General features: G+C 51.3%; 1 protein-coding gene across 1 annotated transcript in view; it reads right to left on the bottom strand.

Moving 5' to 3' along the window:
* LOC126072007 (complement C3-like) overlaps nt 1-15,673 on the bottom strand; it is a 40,707-nt gene extending 25,034 nt beyond the window's left edge. The window contains exons 1-17 of the mRNA XM_049876583.1: nt 15,545-15,673; nt 14,244-14,436; nt 13,856-14,018; nt 13,693-13,763; nt 10,189-10,283; nt 9,994-10,076; nt 9,817-9,907; nt 9,558-9,660; nt 8,831-8,957; nt 8,358-8,473; nt 8,128-8,271; nt 5,729-5,938; nt 5,425-5,628; nt 4,648-4,806; nt 3,620-3,749; nt 3,258-3,329; nt 2,868-3,065 (exon numbers count right to left, since the gene is read on the bottom strand). Of these exons, the coding sequence (XP_049732540.1) occupies nt 2,868-3,065; nt 3,258-3,329; nt 3,620-3,749; nt 4,648-4,806; nt 5,425-5,628; nt 5,729-5,938; nt 8,128-8,271; nt 8,358-8,473; nt 8,831-8,957; nt 9,558-9,660; nt 9,817-9,907; nt 9,994-10,076; nt 10,189-10,283; nt 13,693-13,763; nt 13,856-14,018; nt 14,244-14,436; nt 15,545-15,618 (2,233 nt within the window). The 5' untranslated portion in view covers nt 15,619-15,673. The remainder of the gene's footprint in view (nt 1-2,867; nt 3,066-3,257; nt 3,330-3,619; nt 3,750-4,647; nt 4,807-5,424; nt 5,629-5,728; nt 5,939-8,127; nt 8,272-8,357; nt 8,474-8,830; nt 8,958-9,557; nt 9,661-9,816; nt 9,908-9,993; nt 10,077-10,188; nt 10,284-13,692; nt 13,764-13,855; nt 14,019-14,243; nt 14,437-15,544) is intronic.
* Between the last annotated feature and the right edge of the window lie 6,864 nt (nt 15,674-22,537).

Raw genomic sequence — 22,537 nt, forward strand, 5'->3', positions numbered from 1 at the left:
ACCATAGCACTAAGAAACCAAGACAGCAAGTAAGCCAAATTCGACCAGCATAGAATTCAACTCTGGCTAGGCTTTCCTGGAAAATGATGACAGATTTTAAATTGGTTCTGGGTTTTCATAATAGCAAAGTAGGTGGAATTCCACAGATGCTCAAATCCACCCAGACTCTGGACTAACCCACCAGAGTGCCTTTGGGTTGTAACATTGAAACACTCCTCTGTCCCATCCCAAACTGGCTAGAGAAATTACATAATGCTGGGGTTAAAAAAAAAACTCCCATCTGCATGTAGACAACATCCCAGGAGATTAGCAGTTTTGTTTAGTGTTTCCTGTAATCTTCAGACAATATCTCCTCTGCGAAAAAGAGTCACAACTCTGGGTCAGTGGGGTAGAAAGCAGCATGCCTAGATTTTTATAGCTCACAAAGAGATGGAACGTAAAGATCTTCATTCTTGCAAATTGGGAACTTTTATGCCTGTGGCAAAGGAGCCCTGGGGGCACAACGGTTAATCGCTTGGCTGCTAACTGATAGGTCAGCAGTTCAAATCCACCAGTGGCTCCACAGGAGAAAGACCTGGCAATGTGCTCCCATAAAGATGACTGCCTAGGAAACCCTATCGGGCAGTTCTGTGCTGTAACACATGGGGTCGCTATGAGTCGGATTCAACTCAACGGCACCCAACAACAACAGCATGCATTTGGTGGTGGGAGTGGAGAGCCAGTTTTTCCAGCTAAAAGAATTTAAAAATATTTGCCCACGTTAGCCTTTTGGCCGATGGCTGCTTATTTTTAAGCCCCCCCAAAAGATGCAGACATACACAAAAATCCTGCATTCTCATATAACAGTCAACACTCATTGTCTTAAACGCTAAATGAAAAGTGATTTTTTTTTTTTAATCTCCCTTAGCTTAAATTTTGATATGTTGTTATGGTTACTTTTTATATATATAATATATATATATATATATAACTATAAAGGAAAAAAGACAATCTTTACGGTGGAGAAGCCTGGTAAATATTACTTGAATCAACTGATCAAGGTTAACAACCCTAGTAATGGGATGATTCAAGGTCATGTGTCTCTTGCTATGAAGGACACGGCATCACATCTGTGATATTCCTGCCCCAAATGCAAAACCTGAATCTGATCATGACAAAGCATCAGATAGGCTGAAATTGACAGACATTCCACAAATACCCAGTCCATACCCTTCAAAAGGAGTCCCTGGGTGGTGCCAAGAGTTAAGACGCTCAGTTGCTACAACTGAAAGGTTGGAGGTTCAAGTCCACCCAGAGGTACCTTGGAAGAAAGGTCTGGCCATCTACTTCCAAAAAACCAGCCACTGAAAACCCTGTGGAGCACAGTTCTACTCTGACACACGCGGGGCCGCCATGAGTTGGAATCAACTCAATACCAACTGGCAAACTTCCAAAACTTCGAGGTCACAAAAATCAGGGAAAAATTGAAGCGCTCTCACAGATTGAGCAGACTAAAAAGCCAGGGCAAGGGAACGCAATGCCTGCGTCTGAGCTGCACCGTTTTCCTACAAAGGACCAAAAACTGGATTATGGGACAGGACAAGTGGAAATGAATAAAGGTAATGGTTGAACAACATGATAAACCTAACATCGCTGAATTGTACACTGGAAGCATCTTGAAACGGCCAACGATTTGTTACTTATGTATCTACCGCGATTAAAAGTAAACAAGCTGACTGGATTCCACGCTGCTAATGAGTGGGCATTAACGTCCTGATTCTGATAACTGGGTTGTAGTTCTGCAGGAGAATATCTTTGCTTGTAGGAAACCCAAATTGACTATTTCAGGGTGATGAGACATTAAATGGTTAAAAAAAAAAAAAAGTCGATACTGCACTTCCAACTTTTCTATACGGTTGAGATTCATTAAAGGAAAAAAAAAAAGGGATTTTCGTATTTGCTTTGGTCTGCCAGCCTGCCACTGTGCAAACTCTCTAATTTTCCTTAGTTTTAAAGCAAAGGTATTCCTCTTCATTACTTTTCATTCTATAATTGATAAAGGAATTTCCTCACAATTTCCAGAGCCACCCATGCTTCCCTCTGCTTTTCCAGCCCAATTTGATCAACATATTTCTAGTCTCCCATGAAAATGACCAGAGGTACAAAAGAAAATTCCAAACAGCTAATTACAGAAACTGTTGGCATAGGGTTTAAGTGCTATGGCTCCAAACCTAAAGGTCGGCAGTTTGAATCCACCAGGTGCTCCTTGGAAACTCTATGGGGCAGTTCTACTCTGTCCTGTAGGGTCGCTATGAGTCAGAACTGACTTGACAGCAATGGGTTGGTTGATTGGAATTAGAGCCCTCACTGGAGCAGTGATGGCGTCATGTAACAATTATAAAAAAGTGAAATTTGGACAGGCTAGCGAACTGTGACTTAGCTGAGACGATCCTTGCAAAAGGCACTGAGTGGCCTGAGGCGTGCCTTCTCTAAATTCAGTTCTGACAATGCCCATCCCAGCTGAAATGCATTTCTCAAATTAAGACTTACTGAAAGGTATTTAAGAAAAGGCGTGATTGGCAACACTGGGGTTCAAAGCCCCTCAGCAAATGGCAGTTTTGACTCTTGTCCTTTCTGTAAACGCCATATTCCAGACAGAACATCCCCCCCGACCAGACAGAGTATCCTCCCCCCTCAGACAGGAACCCCCTCCTCCCTCAGACAGGGGCATCTCCTTCCTCAGTCAGGATCTCCTCCCTCTTCATACAGGGACCTCCTCCTCCCTCAGACAGGACCACCTCCCCCATCAGACAGGGGTGTCCTTCCCTCAGACCAGGACCTCCCTCCTCCAGATACCCCTCCCCCCGAGACCCTGCAGTCAAACTCACTCCTGGCCAGGCCCAGGGGGCTGTCCCGACTGTACTCAAGCCGCAGCTGGGTGATGTAGTGGCAGCAGTCCAGGAAGGCCTTGATGCAGGACTCGCCCAAGATGTACTGTGTCCTGTGCTCGCATGAGAAGCCCATAGGGTTCTCCCGCATGCCGCCCTCGCAGCACTTGCGCAGCTCCTTGTCCTGGTACTGGCCCGCTGTGGGAGCCCATCAGACCCTCAGCCGCGGTGCCTCGAAGCAGGAGGCATTCAGGGTAGACCCCAGGGAGAACTCACCCCTGGCCAGGCCCTCCCCTCCTCCCTCTTCTCCTCCTACAAGGCCAGGCTGGGACCCTGTACGGCCCGGTTCAGGGGTGGGGAGTGGGTTAGGGTCCAGCGGAGTACTCCCACCTTTGTCTGTCCTCTTCTCCATCAGCTGCACTGAGCGACGTCGGCGGGCAGCTGGCTTCGGGCACTCAGGATCTGAGGGGCAGGAGGAGTGGGAATATGACAGATTAAGGACCTGCTGTATGCCCTTGGCTTACTCTTCACAACAGCCGTAAGCTCAGGCTGCCATTGCTCCTATTAGACAGATGAGCAGACTGAGGCTCAGAGAGGAGAAGTGGTTGTCTAGCTGGTGGCAGAGGCAAGACTTAAACTCAGGTGCCCCTGACTACAGATCCCTGCTCCTAACCACTAAACCCCACTGCCTCCTCTGTTTGGGAAGTGGAGGCACTGCCCCTCCATGGACCAGGCACTGGCCGCACTCTCACCTGCCCTCTGGTCAGTCTGCAGCCCTTTGTTGGTCTGAAGGGCCAGGCCTGCATCCGTGAAGACACCGGCATAGTCCTTTCCACTGCCCGGGGTGCAGCCAATGTCTGCCTTCTCCACCACGTCCCAGATCTGTGAAGAAGAGGGGGCCGAGGACAGGGTGAGGCCAGGCCAGCAGTGTCTCCTCCAGCTCACCAACATGTCTGTCTGTGAGTCTCACCCCAACTCCACCCTAGCCCTGCCCCATCAAACCCCAGCCCCGCCCCATCTTCATCTTCACCCCCACCTTCACCTTATTCCTACCCCCACGCAATTACTGCCCCCACCCAATGCCATCACCATATCCTCCCCACCCCTTCCCCAGCCTCACCTATCCTATCCCCAACCCATCATTCTCAAGCTTATCCGACTCTATTCCCAACCCCGTTCTACCATCAATCCCGACTCCACTCCCATCTCCATTCCCAATCCCATTCCCAGGCCTAGCTCCCACCCAGTATCATTCCCAAGCCCGTTCCTAACCCCACTCCATCTCCATCCTGGACTCTTCTCCAACCCCTTTCCCATCGCCACCTTCATTCCCAATCCATCATCATTCCCAACCCTCTCCCACCCCTATTCCTAACCCCATCTCCATCCTCCCTCTACCCTCGTTTGCATTGCTATCCTCACTGCCATTCCCAGTCCAACCCCACCTCGTCCTCCTTCCCAGTCCCGCCTCTATCCTCATCTCTGTCCCCATCCCCAGGGCTTCCACATTGGGCAGCTCCAAAGGAGGCAGCTATTGGTCTCTCAGTGTTGGGAAATAAGGCAAAGCTGCCTATTCCCCCGACCATACCTAACTTTAACCCTTGTCCTTCCACATCGCCATCCTCAGCCTCAACACCAGCCCAACCCCACGTCCATGTCCATTCTAATCTCCACTTCCAACCCACACCTAACCCCGCTCCATCGTGCTGCCCACCCCAGCCCCGTCCCTTTGCTTCTTCCCCCATCTTCTACCCAGCCTCAGCTTGATGCAGGTGCATACCTTACTCTGAGTCAGTTTATTCTTCTTGTTCAGCACATACACACCCTTGTCCACGGCCACCAGCCCCACTCGGGCCCCACGGTTACCCTCTACCCTAAGGGTCATCTGCTGTCCTGGCAAATATGTCTTCTGGTCCTTCTCACCACCTTTTACCACCAGCTGTGGGGAGGGTGGGAGCAGGAGTCAGCCCTGCAAGGCCCAGTCCTGGTCAGCCAAGGACTTAGGGGGTTCTGGGTTGGATCGAAAGGGAGAGAGAGGTGGAGCTAGAGGGAAGAGAGAGGGACAGATGACAACAGAAGCAGACTCAGACTGAAAGTCAGAGAGAAAACAAGAGGGAGAGAGATGTGCCAAGGTTGGAGCAGAGAGGGAAGAAAGGACAAGATGGTAGAGGGAGAGGGAGGCACTGTGCAGATGAGAACCCCTCTGTGTAAGGAGAGAGTGGTGCTGTGTGGGTAGACAACCCCTCAATGCAAAGGAAGGACCCCTCCATGCAAATGCAGATCCCCCTCATCCAAATGCAGGGCCCCACCATGCAAATGAGGAACCCCTCCATGCAAATGCAGGACAACCCCATCCAAAGGTAGGACCCCTCCATGCAAATGAAAACATTTCCATGTAAATCACAGGCCCTCTGTATGCAAACGGAGGACCCCACTGTGCAAATGGCAGGACCCCTTTCTGCCAATGGACAAGGGACAAAGACTGATGCAGAGGACTAGAGAGAGGCCAGAGAAGACGGTACAGTGGTGGGCACAAGGAGAGACCCCGGGAGCTCACCGTGCCCACGCAGGAGTCCCTGACGTCCACCCACACGGAGTCAGCTGCTATCTCCCTTCCATTGTTGCCCACCAGGGTGTAATAGGCCACCAGGCGGAAGGAGGGAATGAAGTCGGTCGTGATGGTCAGAGGAAGTGCCACCAGGTCCTGGTCAGACTCCCGCACCTGGCGTCCCACCTTCAGCACCTTTCCCTTGTTCATGACCTGGGGGTCAGGGAGAAGGGAGGGTGGGGGGATCACGGATTAGGGAGGTGACCTGGCAGAGCTGGAGGAGCAAGGAGGACGGGCTGCAGGTGGCACTGACCAGGTAGGTGTAGTAGCTGATCTTAGCCTGCAGGCCAGGGTCTGTTCGCAGGTGAAAGTTGACATTGATGTTCTCGCCCGGCTTGATTTCTGAACGAGGCACGGAGAGGTGCAGATAGTTGTTGGAGTTGCTGTGGGGGCTGTAGGCCTGGACCTGCATGGTCTTGGAGGCCTGCTGGGCCTCTGGGATGCCTTCTTTCTTTGTGCGCACCTGGGCAGGAAGAAGAGTGTGAATAATGGCCCCAAATGATGTCTACATCCGAATCCCCTGGACCTGTGACTATGGTACCTTGCACAGCAATAGAGACTTTGCAGATGGGATTGAGTTAAGAATGCTGAGATGGAGAGCTAATCCTGGCTTATCCAGGTGGCCCAATGTCATCACCGGGGTATAAGATGGAGGCAGGAGTCCCTTAAGGAGTCCTAGTGGCATAACGGTCAAGCGCTCGGCCTCGGCTGCTAACTGAAAGACTGGCCATTCGAACCTACCCAGCAGCTCTGTGGGAGAAAGATTTAGCAATCTGCTCCCATAAAGATTAAGTGAGATAATAATATAAGGAAGTAGTCCTACTCTGTCACATGGGGTCACTCTGAGTCGGAATCAAGTCAATGGCACACAACAACGAGAGTCCCTGGGTGGTTAAGGGCTTGGCTGCTAACCAAAAGGGTGGAGGATCGGGTCCACCTGAAGGCACCTCAGAAGAAAGGCCTGGTGATCTACTTCCAAAAAATCAGCCATTGAAAACCCTATAGAGCATAGCCCTACACTGACACACATGCGACTAGTTTGGGGTTTTTCTGGTCAGGAGAGTTAAGAAGGCAGTGGTGGCTCAGCGTTAGAATTCTTGCCTTCCATGTGGAAGACCTGGGTTCGATCCCCGCCCCCCCGTCCACCTCAAGCACAGCCACCACTCATCTGTCGGTGAAAGATGGCATATTGGTACGAGGTTGAACAGGTTTAGTGACGCTTTCAGACTAAGAAGGACTAGCAAGAAAGGCCTGGATATCTATTTCTGGAAATCAATCAATGAAAGCTCTATGGATCATAAGGGTCTACCCTCAACTGATCATGGGGATGGGGCAGGACCAGGCAGTGTTTTGTCCCATGTTCATGGGGTCTCCATGAGTTGGGTCTGACTCCAGGACAGCTAACAACACCAAAGGAGAGTCAGAGAAGGACATGTAACATGGAATCAGAGGTCGGAGAGAAAGAGAGACTGGAAGATTCTATGCTGCTGGCATTGGAGATGGAGGAGGGGGCCACTAATCAAGGAATGTGGGTGGCCTGTAGAAGCTGAAAAAGGCAAGGAATGGATTCTTCTCTAGAGCCTTCAGAAGGACTGTATCCCTGTCGACCTCTTGACTTTAGCCCATTGAGACCGATTTTTGACTTCTGACCTCCAGAACTCTCAGATAATAAATTCCTGTTGTTTTAAGTCACAAAGTTTGGGGTCATGTGTTACAGCAGCAATACGTGACTCATACCGCATACATGCTTCCAGCAAAGATGGGCTGCCCAGCCTAGGAGTGGGGCAGAGGCCCCTGAGGACATCTGCATCGTGCACATGAGCTGTGTCACCTCCCAACGAGGTATAACACGCCCAAGGCCACAGAAGCCAGAAGAACTGGTCCCACTGTGGAAATGTGTAAACTGCAGAGCCCCTCCCAGCAAGCTTCAGACCCCTGTGTGAGAATGAGAGAACCGCCTGCATGAGCCGAGCCCCTATCCAAGTACATGGGAGGCCCATGGCATGCCAGTGAAAGAGCCCATTCATCTAAACAAGGACCCCTCTAAGCAGATGTAGGACCCCTCTGTGCAAATAACAGGGCCCCCTGTGCACATGGAGAATCCCTCCATACAAATGTCAGGACCCTTCTGCCAAGAAAGGGCCCCGCTGTGCAATGGCAAGACCCCACTGTGCAGCTGAGACTCCCTGGATGCAATGCAAATGGAGACCCCATGTATGCAAATACAGGGCCCCTTGATGCAAGTATTTTTTTTTTATTTGATGCAAATAGGGACCTCTTCTATGCAAATGAAAATTCTCTGTATAAATGACAGAACCCCACTGTGCAAAAGACTGGGCCTCTCTAGGCAGGTGGCCAAACCTAGCTGTGCAGACCCCAGAACCCTACTGCACGCATGAGAATCCTCTATGCAAATGAGAACATCTCTGTTTAAATGACAGGAACCCTGTATACAAACATCAGAACACCACTGTTCAAACGAAGAACCCCTCTGTATAAGAAGATAACCCCTGAAGGCAAATGCAAGACTCCATTGGGCAAATGAGAATCCCTCTATGCAAATGAGAACATCTTTTTGCACATGGCAGGACCCCTCTGTGCAAATAAAGGGGTCTTCCTGGTGGGGGGATCCCAAGCCAGGCCCAGACGCACCATGATGGTCTGGGGGCTTCGGTTGCTGGGCATGTTGATGGTCAGCTTGGCCACACCGTCGGCCTGGGTCAGGGACTGCACATTGTCTTTGGTCACCACGGGGATTTGGCGGGCTGGAGAGCCATCAGGGTTCGTCACAAAGACCTGTAGAGGAGCAAGGCAGGTGGAGGGGATCCAGAGGGGTGGGGAATCAGGGGCCGGGGGTACAGCCTCGCTGCCCGGGGTCTCACCATGAGGTCGAAGGGCATGGCTGGCTTGAAGAACTTGGGCGTCTTGGTGAAGTGGATCTGGTAGGGGGAGGTCACGATGGGGATCCCGCTGCGCTCAGCTTCCACCATGTCGCTGCCTGGGGTGGGGGGGCGGTCATGAGGGCAGGCTCCTGGGCCCTCCTCAGGACCTGATCTCCCCGCCTCAGACTGGGCTTCCCGCCTTAGACTGGACTCCATCCTCACACTGAGCCTCCCCTCTCAGACTGGCTCCCCCTTCAACTGCATCTCCCCCTTCAGACTGGACCCCACTTTCAGACTGGGCCACACCCTTCAGACCAGGCCTCCAGCCTCAGACTGGGCCTTCCCCTCCAGCAAAGCCTTCCTCTGCCCTCAGACAGGGCCCTCCCTTGGACCCTGGGCTTCCTCCTCTGCCCAGTCCCCCTCTCAGACTGGATGGCAGTAGCACTGGGCGGTGGCCGCAGACCAGGCCTCACCTGATTGCAGGATGACAGTGACTGACACGTACAAGGACTTCCCCACCAGGGCCTCGGGTCTCGAGGGCTGCACCCCGTTTAGCAGGACATCTCGGCTCAGCACTGCCTCGCCATTGCCATCCTCTATCTGGGGGGGGAGATGAGGGCTCAGGGCAGGAGGGGCAGAGGGGGAGGGGCTGATACGGAGAGAGACTGCGAGGGGGAGGAGCCTCAGATGGGGGGTGAGAGCTCAAAATGAAGAGGGGGTTTCAGAGAGGGAAGAGGGCTCAGAGGGGCCAGGGGACAAGAGGGCCTCAGAGAGTGGAGAGGGCCCAAGAGAGCAGGAGGACTCTCAGAAGACGGAGGGGTTCAGAGAGAGGGTGGGTCTCAGGGACCCTCGGAGGGAGGAGGGGATCAGAGAGGAGGAGGGTTTCAGGAGAAAGGTCTTGGGAGGGAGATCTCAGAGGGGGAAGGATCTCAGAGGAGGAAGGGGTGAAAGGAAGGCGCTCAGAGGGGGAGGGCCTCAGAAGGGGAGGGTCTCAGAGGAGGAGGGGCTCAGAGGGGGAGGATTTCAGGGGGGAAGGGCTGAAAAGGAGGTGCTCAGAGGGGAGGGGTTCAGAAAGGGAGGGCCTCAGAAGGTGAGGGGCTCAGAGGGGGAGGGTTTCAGAGGGGGAAGGGCTGAAAAGGAGGGGCTCTACGGGGGAGGGCCTCAGAAAGGGAGGGGCTCAGAGGGGCCTCTGCCAGGTACCACGACGCGGGTGAGGGACTGCGCCAGCGAAATCCTCTGGTCACCGTCCTGCACGCCGAAGATGACGAAGGCCATCCCATCCACGTTCTTCCCGTATAAGAACCTGTGAGACGAGGAGGGTCTCAGAGCCCCACTCCTGGAAAGCAGTCTCCCTCCACGTCCGCTCGCGGGGCCCGAGGACCCAGAGCCCACCCGCGCCGGCCTCGCCCCGCCCAGGCCGCTCCCCTGGCCCGCCCCTGGCTCCGCCCCTGCCCCTCACCTGGCAGTGATGGTGACCTCCAGGCCCTTGGGATCATGAATGTAGTAGAACTTCTCTGTGGGCTCCACTTCCACCTCAAAGCTAGGCAGCACTGCGGGGGAGAGAAGACGTTGGTGGGGACAGCGGGGGCCGGCGTCACCGGGTAGGGGCTCCCACCCGGCTCTCTCCTCCTCTTACCGTACTCCTTCACCTCAAACTCCGTGGAGAAGACCTGCTGTGGGGAATCTTCGAAGTGGGCTTGGATCTTCCACTGGCCCATGCTGGGGGGAAGCGGGGAGGGCCTGGTGAGTGGCCTGGCCCAGCCTCGCAGCCCTCCACTCCGGCTCCGGGGGTAGGGGAGCCCTAACCCTCCTATGGGAAGGCCTGACATACTTGACCAGCTCCGGGATGTTCCAAGACAAGGACAAGATGCCAAACTGATTGTGAGAAGACAAGGAGTCTTTCTTGATGGGAACGCCATCGGGGGTCTGCGGGCAGACGCGGGAGTGGGGTCAGAGGCCAGATCCAGGCCCTCGGCTCCCTCCACCTCTCTGTGTCTGGACTCCTTCTCCGCACCACGTCTACACAGGCAGCGTTTAAGAGCCTGGGCCTGAGTTCAAATCCCCAAGGTGCCACTTCCAAGCTGTGTGACCCTGGGCAAGTTCCTTAACCTCTTGGCGCTGAATTTGCATACCCATAAAATGGAGATAATAATAGTACCTGCCTCCTTGTCTTGGGACACAGCTAATATAAGCGTGAGCTCATTATTATCAGTGACTGTGAATAATACTAACTGGCGTTTAGTATGCATTCATTTTGTACCAGACGCTGTGCAAAGGGTTTGAATAGACTCAGCCTCATGTAATTGCCTGTATTTCACTTCCTGACTGTGTGTGATTCAGTCTAATACACACTTTGCTCCATTAGTTCCAAATGGCTACAGATCAGGAGACGTTGCTGAAAAATGTGGTGCTCTGGCTTCTCTTGGAAATTGGAAAGTTCTGAGGATAATGAGTGTTCCCACAAGGCCATACTTGTTTGGAGCTGGGCAGCGGCTGTGTCTTAAGCGTGGTGTATGCTCTCCGTTCCCTACAGGTCCCACCACACCCTAAACTCGTTGCTGTCCAGTGGATTCCAACTCATGGCAACCCCATTAGTTACAGAGTAAAACTGCTCTATAGGGTTTTCTTGGGTGCAATCTTTATGGAATTCCCGTTCTTCGCAATGTTATCCATAGTTTGTTATGATCCACACAGTCAAATGCCTTTGCATAGTCAATAAAACACAGGTAAACATCCTTCTGGTATTCTCTGCTTTCAGCCAGGATCCATCTGACATCAGCAATGATATCCCTGGTTCCATGTCCTCTTCTGAAACCAGCCTGAATTTCTGGCAGTTCCCTGTTGATATATTGCTGCAGCCATGTTTGAATGATCTTCAGCAAAATTTTGCTTGCTTGTGATAGTAATGGTACTGTTCTATAATTTCCGCATTAGATTGGATCACCTTTCTTGGGAATAGGCATAAGTATGGATCTCTTCCAGTCAGTTGGCCAGGAAGCTGTCTTCCATATTTCTTAGCATAGACGAGTGAGCACCTCCAGGGCTGCATCCATTTGTTGAAACATCTCAAATGATATTCCATCAATTCCTGGAGCCTGGTTTTTCACCAATGCCTTCAGAGCAGCTTGGACTTCTTCCTTCAGTACCATCGGTTCCTGATCATATGCTACCTCTTGAAATGGTTGAACAATGACTAATTCTTTTTGGTATTATGACTGTGTATTCCTTCCATCTCTTTTGATGCTTCCTGCATCATATAATATTTTCCCCATAGAAACCTTCACTATTGCAACTCAAGGCTTGAAATTTCTCTTCAATTTTTTTCAGCTTAAGAAATGCTGAGAGTGTGCTCATGAGGAACCTTTACATACATCAAGAGGCAGTTGTTCCTACAGAACAAGGGGATACTGATGAGTTTAAAGTCAGGAAAGGTGTGCGTCAGGGTTGTATTCTTTCACCATACCTATTCAATCTTTGTGCTGAGCAAATAATCCAAGAAGCTGGGTTATATGAAGAAGAACGGGGCATCAGGATTGGAGGAAGACTCATTAACAACTGGCGTTACACAGATGACACAACCTTGCTTGCTGAAAGTGAAGAGGAGTTGAAGTACTTACTAGTGAAGATCAAAGACCACAGCCTTCAGTATGGATTACACCTCAACATAAAGAAAAGAAAAATCCTCACAACTGGACCAATGAGCAACATCATGATAAACGGAGAAAAGATTGAAGTTGTCAAGGATTTCATTTTACTTGGATCCACAATCAACACACACGGAAGCAGCAGTCAAGAAATCAAAAGACACATTGCATTGGGTAAATCTGCTGCAAAGGACCTCTTTAAAGTGTCGAAGAGCAAAGATGTCACCTTGAAGACTAAGATGCGCCTGAGCCAAGCCATGCTATTTTCAATGACATCATATGCATGTGAAAGCTGGACAATGAATAAGGAAGACCGAAGAAGAGTTGACGCCTTAGAATTCTGTTGTTGGCAAAGAATGTTGAATATACCATGGACTGCCAAAAGAAGGAACAAATCTGTCTTGGAAGAAGTACAACCAGAATGCTCCTTAGAAGCAAGGATGGTGAGACTGTGTCTTACATACTTTGGACATGTTGTCAGGAGGGATCAGTCCCTGGAGAAGGACATCATGCTTGGGAGAGTACAGGGTCAGCGGAAAAGAGGAAGACTCTCAACGAGGTGGATTGACACAGTGGCTGCAACAATGAGCTCAAGCATAACAACGATTGTAAGGATGGCTCAGAACCAGGCAGTGTTTCATTCTGTTGTGCACAGGGTCGCTATGAGTCGGAACCGACCCGACGACACCTAGCAACAACAACAACAACAATCTTTATGGAACCAGGCCACCAGACCTTTTTTCTGTGGCACAGCTGAGTGGGTCAGAACTGCCAACCTTTAGGTTAGTTGTTGTTTTTGTTAGGTGCTGTTGACTCGGTCCTGACTCACAGGGACCCTGAAGGACAGAGTAGAGCTGCCCCACCAGGTTTCCAAGGAGTGGCTGGTGGATTTGAACCACAGACCTTTTTGTTAGCAGCCGAGCTCTTAACCACTGCACCACCCGGGCTCCTTCAGGTTAGTAGCTGAATGCAAACCGTTAGCACCACCCAGGGACCTTCAAATACTTTACTTGCTTGGTCCCTCTGACCCTTGCAAGATCTCTCTAAAAGCTATGAGGAGGAAACATCCCTTCCTTCCTCCCTTCCTCCTTTCCTGGTCTGGCTGGAGGGCTGGGCGAGGGGGACAGAAGAAAAGGCGAGGGCAGGGAGGGGACGGGACAGGTCGTGCAGGGCCCTGTGGGCTGCGGGAGGACTTGGGTTTTTACCCTTGGGAGGTGGGAGCCCTGAAGGGCTATGACCAGAGGAGGGATCAGCGCCGACTCAGGGGCTCACGGGCGCCCTCTGGCTGCTGCGGGAAGGGGGGAACAGACCATATAGAATTATCTGTCATTGTCCCATCTTCGGAAACCCTGGTTGTGTAGGGGTTAACAGCTATGGCTGCTAACCAAAAGGTCGGCAGTTCAAATCCACCAGGTGCTCCTCAGAAACTATATGGGGCAGTTCTACTCTGCTACTCCGTCCTATAGGGTCGCTAAGAGTCGGAATCGACTCGACCGAAACGGTTTTTTTTTTTTTTGGTCCCATCTTCAGATGAGGAAACTGAGGCTCAGGAAGGTGAAGTAACCTGCCCAGCTTCACACAGAACCCACAAGCACCGCCCCACACCGGTGTCTCTTTCTCTGCCTCTCTCCAACTCTTTATCTCTCCCCGAGTCTCTGTCTCCGGGTCTCGGGGCCCCGGCTGGCTGGTACCTCGATGGTGATGATCACCGTCCGGCCCACGGGCAGCAGTTGGTGGTCCACAGTGTAGACCCGGTAGAGGACTGGGGGTGGTGGGTAGAGAAAGGAGACCTGGTGAGGTCCCGCCCCTCCGCCCAGCCCCGCCCCCGCCCCGCCCAGCCCCGCCCCGCCTCACCTGTGGAGCCCGGGGTGTAGATGGTCTTGTCCGTCTGGATGAAGAGGTAACCGCTCTGCAGGCTGACCAGCACCACCTTCTCCACCGAGGTGTCCTTGAAGATCGCCTGGACGATCACGAACTTAGTCTTCTTGTCGGACCTTAACTCCTCGTTGGCCGGGATCTAGGCACAGGACAAGGGATCGTTAGGGGTCAGCTTCAGAGACGGTGCCCATGGTGCCTGAGCTCCCAGAAGACAGGGGACTCAGAGGTGAGGAGACGCGTGAGGGGTAGGGTCTCAGAGATGGGCGGGGACTCAGAGGGGGAGGGGCTCAGAGATGGGAGGGCTTGGAAACGGGAGGAGGGGCCCGGGGGAGGGCTGTGGGTGCCAGCACCAGCCTCTGTCCACCTTGATGGTGACGGTGCCCAGGTGGCTGTTTGCGGAGGTCAGCACGGTTTTCTCGCTGACCAACGCTTGCTTCTTGCCAGGGAAGTCGTGGACGGTGACGGTGACGGGAATGTCCCCTTGCACGTCGTGGGCCTCCAGCACCACCATCTCATCATTCTCTAGCCTCAGGACATTGGGGGTGATCATGGAGTACCTGCAGGAGGAGGCGCGGAGGCGGAGCTGTCATCCCAAACTCTGACCCTTGAAGCTCTGTCCCACCCTCTGGTCCTGGAGAGCATCCAATGACTGTCCTGGGGTGCTGCCAAGGCTGTATCTAGATCCGCATATATCTCTGGGAGCCGCCACAGGCTCCCCCACGTGAGCAGGGAGGGCAGCCACCCTGACCCCCACCCTCACCCCACCTTGACCTGTGAAACCTCGACGGGCCAACAGCGGACTCCACCAACCCCAGAACCTCAAAACCAGAACCTGAACCCCCCCAAGCCTCTAGACTTCCAGGCCACAAACACCCAAAGTTCTAAACCCCTAAATCTCTATGCAGTGGTGTCAACTCTGACTCATGGCGACCCCATGTGTGTCAGAGTAGAACTGTGAACCGTAGGGTTTTATTTAAATGGCTGGTTTTCCAGAAGCAGATGACCAGGACTTTCGTCGGAGGTGCCTCTGAGTGGTCTTGAACTTCCGACCTTTCAGTTAGCAGCCGAGCAGTTTAACTATTTGCGCTGCCTAGAGACTCCCCTAAGTCTCCAAATACCCCAGATATAAACTCCTAAACCCTCAGATACCCCAAGGTATAGGCAACCAAACCCATGTAACTGTAAACCCACTCAAACCTCTAAACTCCAAGTCCTAGAGCATCCCAAACCTAAACCTCTAACACCTCAATCCTATAAATATCCAAATCCACACACAAACCCAAAGCTGTCATGAACCCAAACCACCAAACCCTGAAACCTACAAACATGGAAAACCATAAACCCCAAAACTACAAACTCCTAAATCCTGTAAGGTTCAAATCTACAAAGCTCAAATCATCCCAACCAATAATCACCTAAACCCCACAAATGCCCAAAGCCCATAACTCCTACACGTAGAGACCCCCAATTCTATAAACTTCAGAACCCCCACACAGAACATTCCACAAACACACACCCCATAAACAGTCAAACCAACAGGCAGCCAAATTTCTAGCAGCCCCTAACCTGACTCTCCAAACACCCTGGATTCTGCAGGGACCTGTGCCCACAAATGCCTGCTCTTATCCCAGAAGCAGCCTTGTTGGGTGGGTTGAGATAACTCACATGGGGTCCCCCAGGGCCAGGGGGAGGCTGGCCAGCAGCAGCAGAAGCAGGCTGGAACCCGAAGCAGGTCCCATAGTGCAGGGACAGTGGAGGGGCAGAGGGGCAGAGGGAGAGGACGGGGAGGAGTGAGCAGGGGCAGCTGGAGGCCGCCTCTTATCTGCTGCCCGCCTTTTCCCCGCCCCTCTATTCTTCCCTAGGGCTGCCCCAAATTTCTCAATACCATTTGCTAAATTTTTCAATCTCTAGGGCCAGCGGGTCCTGGGTGAATAACCCAGAGCATAGCCTCCTCCACCATTATCACACCTGCCCCCTGACCAGCATCCCTCAGGGTCATGGCCACCTTGTGAACATGAGCTTTTTCCCTGTTGTACCCACTTTGTGGTGCAGAAATACTGAGGCCCAGAGAGAGGAGACCCTGGATATCTGGGCATGATCTCTCACCTGCTTTTGGCTATGCGTTTATTCATCAAACCCTTTTTCGTAGTCCATCTCTGTGCTGGAGCCCCAGAGGACCTCTAGGCCTCACTTCCAGAGGCTTCCATGCTGGGGGAGAGAGAGGGACAGAGCACAGGACACACACCACTAGCTCCATGGGAGATGGATAGGGGCTGGAGAAGCCAGTGGTGAAGAAGAATTCTGCTTCTTGGAGGGCCAGGGAAGGCTTCTTGGAGGAGGGACAATTCGGCCGGGCGTTGAAGGATGTATAGGACTTCATTATCCAAGTGAGCATGCTTTCCAGGATGAAATGGGGCTTGGAGATCCCTTAAAGAGCCCTGGTGGTGCAGTAATTAATCATGGTTGCTAACTGAATGGTTGGTGGTTTGAACCCACCAGGCCCTCTTTGGGAGAAAGATGTGGCACTCTGCTTCCTTAAAGATTAAAGCCACGGAAATTCTATGAGGCAGTTCTACTCTGTCCTATAGGGTAAATAGGAGTCGGAACCAACAGAATGGCAACAAGTTTTGTTTTGTTTTGTTTTGAGCTCCCTTGAGTCTCTGGGTGGTGGTTATTGTTGTTGTTAGGTTCTGTCGAGTCAGTTCCGAGCAACTCATAGCAACCCTATGTACAATAGAATGAAACACTGCCCGGTCCTGAGCCATCCCCACAATTGTTGTTAAGCTTGAGCCCGTTGTTACAGCCACCTTAGGAGCCCTGGTGGCTCAGTGGGTAAGAGCTCCGCTGCTACCCAAAATGTTGGCAGTTCACATCCACCAGCCACTCCTTGGAAACCCTATGGGGGAATTCTACTCTGACTTATAGGATCGCTATGAGTCAGATTCAACCCCATGGCAACGGGTATCATAGGCCTTAATGATCCTCATTTTTACATCCATGTCTAGAGCCCTCCTCACTTCATTTTTGGATTAGAACTTGCAGTGGAATGGCTTCTTTTACTGGACATATTGCTGGGGATCAAGCAGTGCAGGTGTTACAGTTAGAGAAACTTGGACAACTTGGCCTCTCATGAACAACAGAAGCTTATTACAGTATAAAACAGTAAGGTCACACTACAGGCTTGGTCTACAATGAAGCCAGCATCAGTGTCACAAGAAAGTCGGAGTGGCAAAAGCTGTTGGGTGTCTGCCCAGTTTAATCGTTGTATTTCGTTAGAGTTGAACACTGCCCAACTTTCTGTCCATGACAACTCCTGACACCAGCACCAACTTCGTTGTGGACCAGGCCATAGTAGCTGGCGATACGGCAGTGTTTTGAATGGTAAATCATAGCATGGAATATCTGGGAGTGAGCATCTGAGAATAATAACATCAGCAAATTATACCCTGCAACATCGTATGTAGTACATCAGCAAATTACACCCTGCAACATTGTATGTAGTACATATTACTAACGGTAAGATGTACAAGAAAACAAACAAAACAAAATGAACAGTAGTCAGTGTGGTTCACCCTAACTAGAATGCGTTGCAAGTTGGAGACTACCTGCACCACATTTTGTTTACCCATTTGTCTGTTGATGGGCGTGTCTGTTGTTTTCACCCTTTGGCTATTGTGAGAAGTGCTGTAATGAACATTGGTGTACAGCATTCACATATTTTTAAAACAAATATTTGCATATTCTTCAACGCTTGCTTTTTCACAGAGCAATACATCTTGGAGATTCGTTCATATCAGTGCACAAAGAACCACTCCAGTGCCTGCAGGCAACTGGCCTCCCATTGCACTGTGAGAAAGTAACTAGCCTCCTATTGATGGACAGTGTTTTGTGACCACAAACCACGCGCCCTGCAGTGAGCAACCCCAAGCCTGCATCATTTTCCAGGTTGCACATTTACTAGCTGTGACCTTGGAGAAAGCTACTGATAACCACTCTGAACCTTAGTTTTCTCATCTGTAAAATGGGTGTTACAACACCTCCAACATAGAATTAAAGGAGGTAACTTGCATAAAGAGCTTAGAACAGTGCCTCGGTCATAAACCAAACCCAATCCACTGCTGTCGAGTCACTTCTGACTCATGGCAACCCCACGTGTTACACAGGAGAACTGTGCTCCACAGGGATTTCTTGGGAGCCCTGGTGGCACAGTGGTTAAGTGCTAGGCAGCTAACCAAAAGGTCGGCAGATCGAATCCACCGCCATATGGGGCAGTTCTATTCTGTCTTGTAGGGTTACTGTGAGTTGGAGTCAACTCCACAGCAACAGGTTTGGTTTTTTGTTTTTGTTTTCTAAATCTTACGGAAGTCGATCGCCAGGCCTTTCTTTTGCAGCACTACTGGATGGGTTCTAACTGCCAACTTTTAGGTAAGTGGTTGAGCACAAACCGTTCATGCCATCTGGGCTATATAGTTGCTGTTGCTTTTATCTTTACTGTTATAATGTTGCACGCATGCAAGTGTATTGGCAGCACTTCCCCAGTCAAAGTCTACAACACATTAGCAATCTTGCAAGATACCGACAATTTTCCCCTCTGCAGGAGCTGCGTCAAATTACACAGCCACCAGCACTGCAGGAAATTGTTGATTTCCCTACCATTTAACCACCAGACCATGTTGGCAAACCTTTGGATGGTTGCCAGCCTCACGGGTGAAAACTGGCACCTCCTTATCGTTTTAATTTGCAGCTCTCCAATTCTGAGCTGGGTTCACATCTGGGGAGAGGGGGGTGGTGGTGAAGTCCAGGCACAGGAGGTGAATGGCTAAAGCCCTGGAATGGTGCATGGGTAGAAGTTCTGATTCCTGAGGGCTAGAGTCCAGAGCCCCATCGCAGGGGTTAAAGGGGAACTTGCTCTGATTTCCCGTAAACCACACTGTCTTCCTAGCAGTGCCCGGAGCAAAGCGGGGGATGTGAGACATGAAAACAAACCTGGCTTCTATCTGCTGGGATTGCAACACCCTCTGTTTGAAAGCAGAGAAACCCAGACCCAGTGCCGTGGAGTCGATTCCTGAAGGCAGAGGGAGGGTGCAAACACCTGATCCGGCTCCCAATCTGGACTCATCTTCTGAGACTGGGTTGGGGGCACTTGCTTGGATCCCCAAACCTTCCCCCCCACAATTACTTCCTCTATTTTCCGCTATCCCCTAAAACAAAGAACCAAACCTGTTGCCATCAAGTCGATTCCGACTTGTGGCAAAACTCCACGTGTGTCATTGGAGAGCTGTGCTCCAGAGGCTTTTGTTTTAAATCCATTGATTAATTTTATAATATTTGTTGAGTTCTTAGTATATGCGAGGCAGAGGACCAGATTCTGCCATTGTTGTTGTTGGGTGCCGTTGAATCAATTTCGATGTATTACAGAGTAAACCTGCCCCACAGAGTTTTCCTGCCTGTAGTCTTTACCTTGGCAGGTAGCCAGGTCTTTCTCCCACGGAGCTTCTGAGGGGGTTTGAACCACCAGACTTTGTGGTTAGCAATGAAGTGCTTAACTGTTGTACCACAAGGGCTCCTTCTCCATAGGGTTCTCTTGGCTATAATCTTTGCTGAAGCAGATTGTCAGGGCTTTCTTCTGCGCTGCCACTGGGTGCATTTGAACCTCCAACCTTTTAGTTAGTAGTTTAGTGCAAAGTGTTTGTGCCACCCCAGTGGTCCTTCTCTCCCAAATCCCCCACCCCCCCCCAAAAAAACACTGCTGGTGCGTGGATTCTGACTCACAGTGACCCTATAGGTCACAGTAGCACTTCCCCATAGGATTTCCAAGGCTGTAATCTTTACAGAAACAGACCATCACATCTCTCTCCTGAGGAGTGGCTGCTGGGCTCGAACCAACAACTTTTTGGTTAGCAGCCAAGTGCTTAACTATCGTGCCACCAGGGCTCCTTCCCTTCACCCCACCACAACTTCTTCCATTTACCTCTATTTACCAAACCAAAAAACCAAACCCCTTGCTGTGGAGTCAATTCCAATCCATGGCGACCCCCCTGAGTGTCAGAGTAGAACATTGCCCTACAGAGTTTTCTTGGCTGTGATTTTTAGGGAGGGAGATTGCCAGGCCTTTCTTCCGAGGCACTGCTGGGTGGGTTTGAACTGCCAACGTTGAGGTTAGTAGTTGAGTGAAAACCGTTTTTGCCACCCAGGGACCTTTCTAACCCCCACCCTTCTCCAAACCATTCCATTTCCTGGTTTTGCAATATAGCCTTCTTCATTCCAGCTCTGTGGTGTGACAACTTGGAGAAGGAATTCCTGCCCTCTCTCGGCTTGACTGCAAGGCTGGGTTCCTCCTTTCTCAGAGCCTCAGTTTGCCCATCTGAACAATGGGAGTGCTAATAGTGCTGACTGTTGTGATAATTCAAGGGCACAGTGCTTTGAAGGCCCTGGCAGGAGGGAAGGATCAATCAACAGTTTGTCATCATTCTTACCCTTGCTAGTGCAGGTCTGGGAAGAGTCAGGACCCTGAACTCTAAGAACATCTAGGAAGGGACCAGAGGATGGAGGTGAAATTGACCTCCTGGATGGGAAGCCAGGCCAGGGCTGGAATGGAAAAAAGGAGTAATTTCTCAGCCATCAAGACTGTTTCCTGGGGGATGGGCATTTGTGTCCAGGAATTTGAGAGGAGGATGTCTGCAGGGAAGGGAGAGAAGTCCTGGGTGGAATTCCAGTTAGCTGCTCCACCCACTCAGCATACCAGAAGGGAGCATCAAGGGAGGGAGAGCCAGGCTGTCTGGGCTCACGGCAAGTGGGACGTTGTGAGGGAAGCACCCAAGAAGGAATAGCCTGGGTGCATCCAGGGCTTTTGGTGGTATCTCCACCAAGCCCCAGGACCCCCGCTCAGTTTTTCTTCCCGAATGCAGTCATGTGTGGTAGTGAACCACCAAGAGCTGGAACCACACTTCATGGTTCGAATCCTGGCTCCTGCACTTAATGGCTGTGCCGCCTTTATCTCTCTGGGCCTCAGTTTCCACATCTATAAGATGGACACGGGGCACCCTGGGTGGTGCAAGCGCTTAAACACTCTACTACTGGCCCAAAGGTTAGTGGTTCAAATCCACCCAGAGGTGCCTCAGAAGAAAGGCCCATTGACCTACTTCCAAAAAATCAGCCACGGAAAACCCTGTGGAGCACAGTTCTACTCTGACACACGTGGGGCTGCCATGAGTCAGCTGACTTGATGGCAACTAACAACCACAAGGTGGACGCAAGAATAGAATCAACCTCTTATCCTGGCCGTGAGGGTTCAATGAGGTAACGGGACCTGCTTACAGTGGTGTAGGTATGGTAGGTGGTGAGCTGCATGGGTAACGTGGGCAGTGATTGGTGCGGGTAAGGTCAGAGGACACAGAACAATTTCTTGACTCTCCAGAAACCCTTCCGGGTTCCAGGGACCAGAGACGGAAGGACTCCTTTCTGGGACTAAGTTTTCCTCTGTCCCAGATGACTAGGCTGTTGGGTTGCCAGATTTTGCAAATAAAAGGACAAGCAGCCCAGGTCAATTTTAATGTCAGATAAACAGTGACTCACTTCTTAGCATAAGTGAGTCCCCTGCAGTATTTGGCAGAGGGAGGGCAGGAAGCCTCTGCAGAATTTCAGTTAGCAGGCCCACCCACCCACCTACCCACTGGGTTGACAGTAAGTGGGAATTTCAGGACACACTTATGCTAGGAAATTATTTGTTGTTTATCAATATTCAAATGGAATGGAACATCCTGTGTTTTATCTGGGGTGCAAGGAGGGAAGTAGATGGGAATAATTTCTGGGTGAGGCCCGCTCCAGGCCTGCCTGCTACCGGCCCCCCCACCTTCACTCATGCGTGGCATCCTGGTGCCAAATTCAAACCAAGGTTAGGGCCTCAGCATGGTGGGGCAGATTCTACGTTAGAAACCTCAGCTTGGCGGGCTACGAGGGAGGGGGAAGCTGTGGTGGATCGGGGAAGCCTTGGTGATGGCTTCGGTATATCCGTTACAGCAGCACTAAGAAACTAAGATGATAGTAATCGTCATAATGTCCTTGATCTTTCGCCTTGGCCCGCAAGGCCTAAAATCTTTACTCTCAGGCCTTTTACAGAAAAAGTTCGCTGTCCCTGAGCTTACAATAAACATCAAGTGGTCTTTGCTGTGTCTGGAAGCATTTGCCCCTTGGCTCGCTTGGCCCCCTCTGTCTCAAGGCCTTTGCACATTCTGTTCCCTCTGCCCAGAATACTGTTCCCTGGATTGCCCGTGATCGGCCCCTCCTTGTCAGCTGTCTCAACTCCAGGGTTACCTCCTCCCAGGAACCTTTCTGGACCACACAATGTAGAAATGATCTCCACTACTGGTCCTACAGAGGAGGGGCTCTCTCATGCCAGCCCACTCTAATCTGCTTGTTGGACGTCCTTGCTGTCTGTCTTAGTCATCTAGTGCTGTTATAACAGAAATGCCACAAATGGGTGGCTTAACAAAGAGAAATTTATTCTCTCACAGTCTAGTAGTCTACAAGTCCAAATTCAGGGCCTCAGCTCCAGGGAAAGGCTTTCTCTCTCTGTTGGCTGTGGAGGAAGGCTCTTCTCATCAACCTTCCCTTAGGCTAGGAGCTTCTCCGAGCAGGAACCTCTAGTCCAAAGGACAT

This window comes from Elephas maximus, chromosome 3 (assembly GCF_024166365.1).
Source record: "Elephas maximus indicus isolate mEleMax1 chromosome 3, mEleMax1 primary haplotype, whole genome shotgun sequence".
NCBI classification, from domain to species: Eukaryota; Metazoa; Chordata; class Mammalia; order Proboscidea; family Elephantidae; genus Elephas; species Elephas maximus.